At 43.4% G+C, this 14,111-nt stretch overlaps 1 protein-coding gene across 2 annotated transcripts in view; it reads left to right on the top strand.

The window, feature by feature from the left end:
- Window positions 1-2,801: 2,801 nt before the first annotated feature.
- Window positions 2,802-14,111, top strand: part of SLC27A2 (solute carrier family 27 member 2) — an 81,426-nt gene continuing 70,116 nt past the window's right edge. For both annotated transcript variants that reach the window (XR_005775592.1, XM_040414045.1), the window contains exon 1: window positions 2,802-3,360. Coding sequence is in view for 1 of the 2 variants with exons in the window: in XM_040414045.1 (XP_040269979.1) it covers window positions 2,883-3,360 (478 nt within the window). In the remaining variant the exon portion in view is untranslated. The remainder of the gene's footprint in view (window positions 3,361-14,111) is intronic.

Below are 14,111 nucleotides of genomic sequence, written 5' to 3'. Positions count from 1 at the left end.
CAGTGTAACCTGATCTAGTGTGGAGTGCAGAAGTCAGTCTAGACCACAGCTCAGAAGTTTCTAGAGCCTGAGGAAGTTTCCAGAAGCTGAGAGAGACAGAGGCAAAGATCAGGAAAGCAAGAGGTACTCAGAAAGACAGAGGAGGTACTGATTAAAGCTATAGCCAAGGATATAAAGCCAGAACTAGGTTAATGGGCCTTGGTGAAGATATGCTATATTCCAGGATCAGACAGAATTAGAGTGCTAGCTCCTGTGCTGCAAGTCCTGTGTTCAACACTCTGTAATTACCTTGCTGTAACTGAATTGCCTGCATCGACCGAATTGCAAAATCGACTGTATGCTGAGGAACTGCGATTCCACTATTGTCTCTGCTGGAAAACTACTAAAGTTGGAGTGCTGTTTTAATACTACGTTTCCTCAATTTATTCCTGCATCCGCAAACGGCGTGCCACCGTTTACTTGGCACTGGCGTCACGAACTATTCCTACCTATACCTGCCCTTGCAGAGAGTCAGCTGTACCAGGTTAGTGTATATTGCACTACTACCCCCAGAAACACCTATTACACACAACTTGAGTACACTGCACGGCCGCCCACCAAAACTCATAGACCAGGCAGGGAGGGCATTAATCAAAGAGGCAGCACAGAGACCTAATGTAACCCTGGAGGAGCTGCAGAGTTCCAGAGCAGAGACTGGAGTATCTGTACATAGGACGACAATAAGCCGTACGCTCCATAGAGTTGGGCTTTATGGCAGAGTGGCCAGAAGAAAGCCATTACTTTCAGCTAAAAACAAAAAGGAAGTTGTGAGTTTGTGAAAAGACATGTGGGAGACTCCCAAAATGTATGGAGAAAGGTGCTCTGGTCTGATGAGACTAAAATTAAACTGGTGCAAACCCAACACATCGCATCACCCAAAGAACACCATCCCCACAGTGAAACATGGTGGTGGCAGCGTCATGCTGTGGGGATGTTTTTCAGCAGCCGGGACTGGGAAACTGGTCAGAGTTGAGGCAAAGATGGATGGTGCTAAATACAGGGATATTCTTGAGCAAAACCTGTACCACTCTGTGCGTGATCTGAGGCTAGGACGGAGGTTCACCTTCCAGCAGGACAATGACCCCAAACACACTGCTAAAGAAACACTTGAGTGGTTTAAGAGGAAACATGTAAATGTGTTGGAATGGCCTAGTCACAGCCCAGATCTCAATCCAATAGAAAATCTGTGGTCAGAGTTAAAGATTGCTGTTCACAAGCGAAAATGGAATGGGCAAAAATCCCAGTGGTAAGATGTGGCAAGCTCACAGAGACTTATCCAAAGCGACTTGGAGCTGTGATTGCCGCAAAAGGTGGCTCTACAAAGTATTGACTTTAGGGGGGGATGAATAGTCATGCACATTGACTTTTTCTGTTATTTTGTCCTATTTGTTGTTTGCTTCACAATAAAAATAAAAAAACATCTTCAAAGTTGTGGGCATGCTCTGTAAATTAAATCATGTAAATCCTTTAAACAATCCATGTTAATTCCAGGTTGTGAGACACCAAAACACGAAAAAAAAAGTCAAGGGGGGTGACTACTTTTGCAAGGCATTGTAGGTGCAACATAAAGATGATGGAGACCTCTTGAGTCACCAAAGTGTGCATCAGGCCTTAAAGGGAACCTGTCACCGGGATTTTGTGTATAGAGCTGAGGACATGGGTTGCTAGATGGCCGCTAGCACATCTGCAATATCCAGTCCCCATAGCTCTGTGTGTTTTTATTGTGTAAAAAACCCGATTTGATATATATGCAAATTACAGGACAGGACTCATCTCGGGTTAATTTGCATATGTATCAAATAGTTTTTTTGACACAATAAAAGCACACAGAGCTATGGGGACTGGGTATTGCAGATGTGCTAATGGCCAACTAGCAACCCATGTTCTCAGCTCTATACACAAAATCCTGGTGACAGGTTCCCTTTAATGAGCACGAGTCAGAATGTAGCACAATGATCAGTATACGGTCATGATGGGAAATAGTTGCACTCTTTGGCCACTAGATGGTAGTGCAGGTTAAGATATGAAAAAGATTCCAGTTGTAGAAGGAGTGCTGACCAGTTCCTGGGAAGAGCAGCTGGATCTCTGTGCACCATTTCTCAAAGAAACTGAGATGTTCAAGGGAAATTAATATAATTCTCTCGCAGTCTTCAAAAAAAAGCGCAAACACACAAAATATAAAAGAAGACACAAATAGTATCCATAGCACCTGGACAGTAGGTAGCGTCGGGCAGAATTGATGTTCAGCCCCAAAGGTCACCCCAAATGACATTTGTGTAGTGTGCCAAACCTCTCTTTTATGGAGACAATGTACTTGGCACCAATGTCGGACTGGAATGCCTAGGGGCCAAACAGTAAATTTCATTCTGGGGGCCAACTGTAAAGCTACATGCCAATAGTATCTGCCCTCACAAGGTCAGTAGCAGCAAGATGCTGCAAGAAGGGGTTTTTGAGCACAAGGTATTGGCATTGCAGGAAATGTGTCTTCCTCAGGACATTGGGTTACGCAAGAAGCTGACACGAGCTGAGGACTGCCTGTTACAAGATATTAGGGGTTTAAGATCTAGTTCCCAGCAATTGGCGGGCTATTGACTTCCACACCTGTGTGTGGATTAGGAGGGCAGAGCACCGGTTCCAACCACTCCCCCTCCAGAGCTGTCACCTGTGTACCTGTATGTGGGGGTGGGAGAGCATTGCAGAAGTCTACACCCCCTCTCCTCCCAGCAGAGCTGTATACAAAGCAGCCACTGGTGATCACACCAGAATGGTTCATGCTCTTGTGAGCAGGTGCAGATCCTAAGTCCTCCTGTGCCCTTTACACTTTAGACACGGATCCAGCAACGATGATCACGGTGTTCTTCACAGCCCTCCCCGGGCTGCTGCTTCTACCCCTGCTCATAAGCTTCATCTTCCCATATATCTTTCAGGACATTGCCCACCTCATCACTGTGGTGCGCTTTGGCATCAGAAGCAAAAAGCAGGTGACGAAGACCCCGGCGCACACAGTGGTGGACATCTTCTTGGAGCAGGTAGAAAAGTCTCCGGACAAGCCCTTCGTCATCTACCAGGAGGAGGTGTACACTTACTCCGAGATAGACCGGCTCAGCAACCAGGCAGCCCGGGCTCTGCGCAAGCATGCTGGGGTCAAGTCTGGGGACTGTGTGGCCATATACATGAGCAATGCCCCCGCTTACATTTGGATCTGGATCGGGGTGGCAAAGTTGGGCTGTGCACTGTCCTGCCTCAATAATAACATCAGGTCCCATTCATTCCTGCACTGCTTCAGGAGCAGCGGAGCCAAGATCCTCCTAGTGGAGCCAGGTAAGTGCCCCTTCACACCTGCAGGCTTGATGTGATTTAAAGCCAGAATCAGGACTGCATAATAAAAGCAGAAAAGGTAGAAATGACGGATAGTACTTCTTTTCTTTTTTTGAAGGAACTGCTGGTTTTGGATTTAAAAAGAGAATAAAAAAACCTTTATGTGTAAATGTACCATAACTTTACTCTAATATCTAAAACCCAGTTACTACAGACTGTACTAAAAAAAAGAGCAAAAAAAATATAAAAAAATCACAGACTGGTCCTAAGTCAGTCAGAAGTGGCTTGTGTTATGGTCTGTGATGGCAAAAGGCACTTGCAGCTAATGACCTACTAATACAAATTTTTGGATGACTGTTATGTTTTGATCATTAGATGCAATGCTGTAATCTTCATGTCGCTGTAACTGGTCTTTAGTAAAAAAATAAATCTGAACAGTTTTGTTCTGCAGCCTGTATATACCGTATTCCAATACACAGGAGGCTGCAGGATGCCGCTCGCTGTCAAACAGAATGTCTGTCTGGCTCGTTCTCCAGCAGCTCTTGTGATATCCTGAAAGCTCAGTTTTTATGATATCACCTGTTAAGGACTCATGCACACGACCGTATGTATTTTGTGGTCCGCAAAAAACGGATCCGCAAAAAATACGGTTGACGTCCATGTGCATTCCGTATTTTGCGGAACTGAGCAGGTGGCCCTTCATAGAACAGTACTATCCTTGTCCGTAATGCGGACAATAATAGGACATGTTCTATTTTCTTGTGGAACAGAAATACGGACATACGGAATGCACACGGAGTAACTTCCGTTTTTTTTGCGGACCCATTGAAATGAATGGTTCCGTATACGGTCCGCAATAAAATGGAACGGACACGGAAAGAAAATACGTTCGTGTGCATGTGCCCTTAAAAATGTACCAAAGGTGTCCATAGCCTTTAGGCTAGATACCAACTTCTAAAGATGATACATGATTATCACATGCCAAGCAATACTGTGTCTCGCACAATTTTCCTGTGATGATATCAAGATTACAAAAAATTCTACAAAGTCAGATTTCTAAGTGACACTCACACATGACATATAAAGTATATTTCTTCCACAGATATTGTATATTATACACTATCTATGTTATGCGATATTGCAATGAGATTTAGCCTAAAAAAGGCTCTACCTATAAAGCCTCATGCACAATTTTGCACGTATTTTGCAGAACGGAACAGCAGGCCCCTGATAGAACAGTCCTATTCTTGTCAGTAATGTGGACAATAATAGGACACGTTCTGTTTTTTTGCGTAACGGAAATGGAATGCACACAGAGTACCTTCCGTTTTTTTTGGGTTTTTCTTTGCGGATCCATTGAAATGAATGGTTCCATATACGGTCTGCAAAAAAACGGAACGGACATGGAATGAAAATGCGTTTGTGTGCATGAGGCCTTAGGGTCCATTCACACGTCCGTAGGTGTTTTGCGGTCCGCAAATTGCAGATCCGCAAAACACAGACACCGTCAATGTGCGTCCCGCAATTTGCGGACCGCACATCGCTGCCACTATAATAGAAAATGCCTTTTCTTGTCCGCAGTTGCGGACAAGGATAGGACATGTTCTGTTTTTGTTCGGGAACGGACCTTGGGTCTGTGGTGACACCATGGAAGCATGGACCGCTCACATGTTGACTTCAATGAGTGTATTCACAGATTAGTGGTTCACCACGGACCTTGGGTCTGTGGTGACACCATGGAAGCATGCCCTATTTTTGTCCATGATTATGAGTCCCTCACGTAAATAGTATATGGCTTGCTTTTGGTCGATGGATTTCACGGACAGTTACTAGAAGATGCTTTGGAAACTAATTTTCAGCCTGGCAGTGTCTGTGAAGCATGGATCACACACGGACCAAAAATCACAGAACCACGGATCATGGACAGTGTCATGGATGAAAGATGGACCATGCCATCACGTACATGCCACAAACACGGACATGTGAATGAGGCCTTACTGTAGCATTTGTAAAAAGCCATTTAGGGTATGTTCACATGTAACAGGTGCCCTGCAGATTTGCTGTAGCAGTACTAGCAAAGTGGATGAGATTTTAGGGGCTCAGAGATGACCACATCTGTGTTGAGATCTGGAAGCCTGCTTCTCTCTCAGACTCCCACCGCCGTAAGAGGGAGTCCCTCATCTAACAAGAAAGGAGTGGATGCAAAGAGCATCTCAGGGTCTGGAGGACCCAGCATCTTTGTGTATTACATATGCAGTATATTGATTTCAATAGTAACATGCCTGACCATGAAACCTAGATGTTTTAAGCGCCCCTTCCATTTAGCCAATAAAAAACATCACAAACATCTACCATGGTCAACATTTAATGCAATATTTCCCCCGTGCCTGAGATGCAGGGGAATTGAATGCTTACTGATGGGTTCCCCTGCAGATTAAACCAATCACTGGGAGTCCCAGCAGTGGGACTAACAAAAATGACTAGAACCTATTACACATTTGGCTAAAGGGAAATTTAATCGTTTATCAAAACTGGTGTAAAGGAAACCTGGCTTGGTTGTGCACAGCAACCAATCAAATCCCACCTTTCATTTTTTAGAGCTCCTTTGCTAAATGAATGGTGGAATCTGATTGGTTGCTATGGGCAACTAAACCAGTTTTCCTTTACACCAGTTCTAGTAAATCTCTCTTCACTCTTTATACACTATGAAAATGTGAAAATGAAAAATACAGTAGAACTTCTAGAAAAATTATTGTGATGCTGAGATTGACAAAGTATAAACTGCTAGTGGTGCTTGGTCAATGATTACACAACCAAGGTGGAGCACCCTTTATTTTGGGTTCTGCAGCAGGGTATATGTTGAGGCAGGGTCACATTATTACTGGGTAGCACCCCTCCTTGCTGTGATACAGACTGCCACTCTGGCATGGTAACGGTCATACAGATGCTAGATATTCTCCTGTGGTACGCCATGCCAAGCTCTTTCATCTTGGACCTGTAGTTCAGCCATAGTGGTTGTTAGCTGCTGTACCTAGGAGGTCCATGTAGGTGGACATTATCTTGTCATGAACATACTGAAGGCCGTTCCTTTTTTCCACGAATACCAGATAGGAATAGTCATGGTAACTAATGATGCCCCACTCCCTGGCTCCTGGTGTCGGTCCTGTGTGTCTCCGCACTATGCATGATGGCAGTAGGTGCTCTGCACACTGATGCGTCCATCATGTTTACCAAGGCAAAACCTGCTTTCATCACTGAACACATTTGTTTGCTGTAGTGATGAGGACTATGTTTCTACTGATTGGTGGGGGTCTCAGCAGTGGGACCCCAGTGTTCAGACATTTATTACCTATACTGTGGATAGGTGATAAATGTTGATTGTGGGAAGACCCCTTGAAACTTAGTGATCATTAATTACAGTATATTCTAAGTATACACAGATACAAATGCACTATATATACACAAAAACATAAAACATACTTATGTCCATACCCATGTGGGTTCTCCATTACACAGCCATACAAATAAGTCATTTCTTTCCCATCCCGCCCTTTAGATGCAGTGGAGCAGAGGTCAGGCAATAGGATCAAGAGCAGGAGAGGCACAGGAAGAGCGCAGGTAGCCTCCGGACTATAATTTGGCCAATAGACTTTCCAGTGAAATACATTTCTGTTCTGCTGTGTTGAATATTTTCATCTAGGGCTCATTCATATATAACAGTTGTATCTGGCTAGGTCTTTCGTTAGTAGACATGCGCTGTCAGGGTTCTCCACGGACAGCACACATATCCATTGATTTTAATGTGTTTATTCACACATTGTTGCTTTTCCACTGGCTGTGGGTCAGTAGAAAAATAATGGAGACATGCGTTACTTTGGTCCATGTTACCGAATAAACATCCCCATTCAAGTGTATGGGTTTGTGAAAATGTGTTCTTTCAGTGGGTTTTCACAGACTGTTGGTAGGAGATGCTCTGAAACTCACCATTTTAGCCTAGCAGTATCCGTGGAATATGGATGATACACGGAGAGCAAAAAACGGACCTTCACGGATGAAACAGTGACCATCTTGTCATGGATAGCATCATGGACATGGAAAAGAGGCCTTAGCTGTTGTGTACATTGTCAACCTGTGTGGCATCCATAGTTGGACAGTTAGAAGACGCATTTATTAGCCCACATTTACTAATGTGAGTGCAGATACATTTTGGAACATCTAGGTTTACAGAAATTACCTATACCTAGTTCAAAAAGGAGGTGTGGCTTCCCTGGATAGGGGGTGTGGTCTGATAGGCATGACATTTTGTCACGGGCTACACCAATGAATAGTTGGTACAGAGGTAGACAAAAGTGCCTATCCCTGCCCCAGATTTGTCACCCCGCCTGAGCCCCTGTGAGAACCCATGTTTATGCCATCTATAGGATTAGTCTGTCTGCCCCATTGTTTCTCTGTCTGGCTTGGGGAGACACCCAGTGTTAAAACTGGTGCCCCGGAAAGAAAACTGACCTCACAAGCAACAGCGTTTAGATAGTGAAAGTATACAATGAATTGTCATACCTCCCAACATTAAAAAAATGGTAAGCATCGCACGCTGCAGCAATTTTGTAGTTTACATTAAGCTACACCTGTAACACTGTCCAGTTTTGACCAGGGGTGCCCAAACACTTGCATACCAATGTAGAGGTATAGCCCCATGGAATTAATGGCGCTTTCGAATAAATAATAATAATGATTGGGTGTCTGATTGCTAGAAGCAATAGTAGCGCTCGTGCTCTCTTCTTGCTGCAGGACATGGGCTCAAGTCTATGGGCCTGTCTCAGCGCAATATGCAAGCTCTTCTCTCTACTCTAGCAATTGGTGGGGCTCTCAGAACTCAAGTCCCCACCAACCAAAACTTCTGATATGTCTCTATGACGTATCAAAAGTTTTTTGAAAACTCAATGACCCTTTAAGAACCACCCCTAACTTTGGCTAAAAAAGCAAACTATGACTCTCTGCATTCTGTGTACCTTGACTTGAACAAGGAAATGCAACCACTTTAGGTCCAGGGACATTTGGTGCAGTTTTCAGATTTTAAAGTGATATTAAAGTCTTAGGCCATGTGTGCAAGCAGAAAGGGGACAGAAAACTATATAACACCATTGATACGCCACGTGTGTGTTTAGAGCACATAGCTGTCTTTGGGGGTAATATGTAGTACTCTGTTTTCTTCAGTAATATGGCTCCAATACGAGTCAAAGGTCAATGCGGAAATCCACAAATCTATGTATTTCATGGAAAATTTCATATAGAACTGCATTTTTATGGACCTAATGGGGCAACATCATGGGTCACGTGACAAGCAAGTGTGGAGTGAATGGGAGGTGGCCTGGCCAGACTGAGGAATAGACCACATGACCGCAAGTATCGCGATCACGTGGCTAACTTTCAAGGCAACAGGACGCCTCATAGAGTAAGAGGAAAGGTCATGTGATCGCACGTGATGCGACCATGTGACCCGTCTTCTCAGGAAACAGAAGCTACTGTAGAATCGATCGCATTAATAGAATCGATCGCATGATATAATAGAAGGGGAAAAAGAAGAAATAGGATGGAATCCAGCTTCCCATAAAAACAATATTTTTATTTCTTTTGCAGTAAAAGCATATACATTGACACCAAATAGGAGGGGAATGGATAGGTGTGGGTATAGATTTGTAAACTACTGACCCAAGAGGTACTTGCATAAATTAAGGTTTAGAGTACCCTCAAAATTGAATAGGTATCTGTTCGATGGCGGTAATTTCAAAACCAGAAAAAACTCCCCCGTGATACTTAGGCCTCTTTCACACGGGCGAGTTTTCCGCGCAGGTGCAATGCGTGAGGTGAACGCATTGCACCCGCACTGAATCCGGACCCATTTATTTCTAAGGGGCTGTGCACATGAGCGGTGATTTTCATGCATCACTTGTGCGTTGCGTGAAAATCGCAGCAAGCTCTATATTGTGCATTTTTCACGCAACACATGCCCCATAGAAGTGAATGGGGCTGGGTGAAAATCGCAAGCAAGTGCGGATGTGGTACGATTTTCACGCATGGTTGCTAAGGAGTCGATCGGGATGGGGACCCGATCATTATTATTTTCCCTTATAACATGGTTATAAGGGAAAATAATAGCATTGTTAATACAGAATGCAAAGTAAATTCGGGATGGAGGGGTTAAAAATAATAAACAAATTTAACTCACCCCATCCACTTGGTCGCGTAGTGGATCTCCTCTTTCTTCAGGACCTGGCTAAAGGACCTTTTGATGACGTCACTGAGTCATCAAAGCCAGGTCCTGAAGGAAGAAGCGGAGATCCACTACGCAACCAAGTGGATGGGGTGAGTTAAATTTGTTTATTATTTTTAACCCCTCCATCCCTATTTTACTAAGCATTCTGTATTAAGAATGCTATTATTTTCCCTTATAACCATGTAATAATGGAAAATAATAAAATCTACAGAACACCGATCCCAAACCCGAACTTCTGTGAAGAAGTCCGGGTCTGGGTACGCATGCAAAACGCATTAAAACGCTTTGCACTCGCGTGGAAAAATCGTGCATTTTCCCACGACGCACCCGCATCCTATCCGGCCCTCACACGCGACGCCCATGTGAAAGAGGCTTTAGGGCTCAATCACATGAATATGTGCTGCCCGTTGCCGTATTGTGGACCGCATTTGCGGATCCGCAATACACGGGCACCGTTCTGTGTGCATTCCTCATAACGGATGCGGACCAATTCACTTCAATGGAACCGCAAATCCGGAGATGCGGAACGGAAGCACAGAACGGAACACCAGGGAAGCACTACGGAGTGCTTCCTGGGGTTCCGTTCCGTGCCTCCGCACTGCAAAAAGATAGGGCAAGTTCTATCTTTTTGTGGAACGGAAGGATCGCGGACCCATTCAAGTGAATGGGTCCGCTATCCACATGCGGCTGGCCCACAGTTGGTGCACGTGCATTGCACGGCTGCACACGGTCGTGTGAACAAGCGATTAGCCGCATGTCTGGATATACTGTGCTTCTGGAATTTCTTTTTGGTATTTGACCTATGCTTGTTCAGTCTGTTGCGAAGGGTTTGTATCGTACGTCCTACGTATTGCAGACCGCACGGGCATTCTATGATATAAATTACTTTAGTAGAGCTGCAATCTAGGATGCCTGTTATTTGAAACAATTCATCATCTCTTTTACTTTTGAAGTGGGTTTTTTGGCAGATGATCTTGCGACACAAACATCTGGGTTGGCCGCATTTAGTACTTGGTGCTAAAATATTTTTGAGGGTGCGTGCTCTCCTATAAGTAAGACAGGGTGTTTTAGGAATGATTTGGCTTAAAACCGGGTCTTTTTTCAAAAGATGCCAATGTTTGTTTAAAATTGATTTGATTAGATTATGATTCTGGCTGTGGGTAGTGATGAAATTAAATGAGTACTTGTCCTTTTCAGTGGAAGTTTTTGTTTTTGGCAGCAGACATTCTGATTGAGTGAATGTAGATGCTCGTCTCTTTGCTTCGGTAATGATTTCATTGGGATATCCTTTTTTGATGAACCTGGAGGATAGGATCTTACTTTGTTTTTCAAAGTCCTCCTCAAGGGTACAGTTCTGTCTGATTTCTCTTGTATTGGCTGTATGGAATATTATGTTTCCACTTTTTGTAGTGGCTACTTTTGAAGTCAAGATAGCTATTGCTATCTACCTTTTAAAAAAAGGTCTGCGTGAGGATTTCGTTTTCTTGGGTATAGATCTCCAGATCTAGGTATTCGGTTCTTGTTTTGTGGTAAGATCCTGTGAAGGAAATTCCCCATTCGTTGTTATTTATATGCACGATGAATTCTTCAATAGTAGTAATGTCCCCTTTCCAGATGATAATCAGGTCATCTATGTATCTTTTGAAGAAAATAATGTTATCCGTCCAGTAATTTGTATGATAAATGTGTGCTTTCTCAAACAAACCCATATTTAGGTTGGCAAAACTTGGTGCGAAGAGCGTTGCAGTACCCCGTATTTGCCTGTATATATGGTCTTGGAATTGGAATGTATTATGTGTTAATATGAATTCAATGCCTTTGAGAATTAATTATTTTTGTTGTACTGGCATGGATGGGTCTTTGGTCAAAAAATCTGATATGCATTTTATTCCAAGTTTATGTGAAATATTGGAATACAGGGCCGAGACATCTAAAGTCAGCCAATAGTATGTGTCATCCCATTTAATGTTTCTCTGTTCCATTATGAGCGAGGTCGAATCCTTGATATATGACTCAAGGTTCGTTACATATTTTTGTAGAAAAATATCGATATAGTGGGAGAGATTTCTATTGAGAGATAATACCCCGGAGATGATGGGTCTACCTGGAGGATTATTTAGGCTCTTGTGTATTTTGGGGAGATTGTAAAAGGTGGCCAATAGGTATTCTTTTTCTTTTTTATCCAATATCTTGTCTGCTGACTTGATTAGTGTTTGGAACTCCTCTCTGTCCCGTTGTGAGGGGTCACTTTCAAGCCATATATAATATTCGGTGTCTGAGAGGATCCTTAGTGCCTCTTTGATATAGTCTGGTTTACTTTGTATAACAATGCCGCCCCCTTTATCAGCATTAGGCCTCATGCACACGACCGTGCCATTTTTTGCGGTCCGCAAAACGAAATTTGGAACGGAACGGGCGGCCCATTGTAGAAATGCCTATTCTTGTCCGCAAAACGGACAAGAATAGGACATGTTCTATTTTTTTTTTGCAGGGCCACGGAACGGAGGAATGGATGCGGACAGCACATGGAGTGCTGTCCGCATCTTTTACGGCCCTATTGAAGTGAATGGCTCCGCATCCGAGCCACCAAAACGGCGGCTCGGATGCGGACCCAAACAACGGCCATGTGCATGAGGCCTAACGTATCACTATATCACTATTGGTTTGGAGGTTTTTTAAAGCTGATTTTTCATTAGGTCTGAGGTTGTGTTTCTGAGTAAAGCCTACGCTTATTTGTCGGAACTCATCTGATACCATAGTATAGAATGTATCGATAAAGTTTCCCTTGTGATGAACAGAGTAAAAGTTAGATGCTGGTTTCAAACCAGATGGCAGACTAATAGGAGTGTCTGACTCTTTGTCATCTGTATGTGCCGTAAGTGTTTCCTTTACTGCGATTTTGAAATGTCTCTTTATGGTTAGTTTTCTTATGAATTTGTTGAGGCCCAAAAAAAGTTCAAATCTACATTTTTTTTGGAGGTCTTATGTGTGGTTTTTAGTCAGAGGGTTAGAGGATGACTTTTTTTCTTGTTTTTATTATTTATTTTATGTCCTGACCATAACAGTGTTGAATTGATTTGATGGTATGTGTCAAATCACTTACTATTTGGTATGCACTTTGTATATGTTTCAGGGTCTTTTTAAGCAATTGTGGCACAAAATGGACATTATTGCATTGATCTTCCCCAAATAATGCTGTACTGCACTATAAACATATGCTTTACTAAAAGTTACAATATTTAGGTCTGTAAATATGGTAGATATAGCATACGGTGTGCATAAAATGAAATCAGTGTAGTGTGCATGAAGAACAAAAACATCTCAGATCATCATCCCTAGGTATCTCAGGTCAGCATGCTAGTAAATATGCCCTTTGCCCACCCCAGCAAACAATGGATTAGGTCTCGCAACATATGTAACAATTAACTGAAAGCCAATAATATTCAACATAAGATTAAATTCACTCACAGGGGGCGTGAATAACAGTATGTATTTACAATGACACTTGTCACTGGGTGGGATATATTAGGTGTTACTCACCTGATCTAGATCCAGCAATGTGCGCAGTCTTGCTACTCATCCTGCATATTGGGTTACCTTGGAAACCCAGTGCTCAGTGAAGATGTCATCCCACTAGACTGGAGTTTCAGAGGGGAAGGAAGCAAAGTCCATGTGCTCCTTCTTCTTGTGCCTCAAGTTCAAGATCTAAGATGGCGGCGCGTGCACCACACGAGGCCCAGTGTCTCCTCAGATTTTGCAAGTTAGCAGTGTTATTTTTGCTCATTTCGGGCTTCACTTTTACATCCTACACCCAACAAGAGATTTAGGATATAGGATTACACAGCTCCGACTGTTTTATCAGCAACCTTCGACTTAAGAATTAAGAAGAACACCCTGAATTAAGAAGAACACCCGACGCTTCGCAGGCTACTCGGCCGACCGGAAGTGCTCGAAAACGGCGCAGGGACCACAAACAAAGGCGAGGGAAGCGCGGCGGGCTAACAGCTAAGCTAAGGCTAACACCGTATCGGCTTTCTTTACCCAGCATTTTCCTTGCTAATGTGCGGTCCCTGGTGAACAAAATGGATGAGTTACGACTATGGATCACTGACAACAGGATACTTATGGAGTGTAATGTCATGATACTCACGGAAACATTGCTACATAGCGGAATATCTGCCAGTGCTGTCGAGCTGGTTGGATGCCATACTGTCTGGGCCGACAGAATAGCAGATGATTCCGGTAAGACAAGAGGCGGAGGACTGTGCATTTATCTTAACAAGGCTTGGTGTACGAACTCTGTCATTGTTGGAAAACATTGCTCAGCTGACCTAGAATATCTCATGGTTAAGTGCAGACCGTTATATCTGCCGAGGGAATTCACCTCCACTATAATAACAGCTGCAAATATCCCACCGGATGCTAATGCCAAGCTTGCTATGAGCGAGCTTCATGTGTTCATCAGCAAACAACAATCTGC

Source organism: Bufo bufo, chromosome 1 (assembly GCF_905171765.1).
Source record: "Bufo bufo chromosome 1, aBufBuf1.1, whole genome shotgun sequence".
Classification (NCBI taxonomy): Eukaryota; Metazoa; Chordata; class Amphibia; order Anura; family Bufonidae; genus Bufo; species Bufo bufo.
Note: the sequence above shows the minus strand (reverse complement) of the source record. Positions and strands in the feature narration are given on the sequence as shown.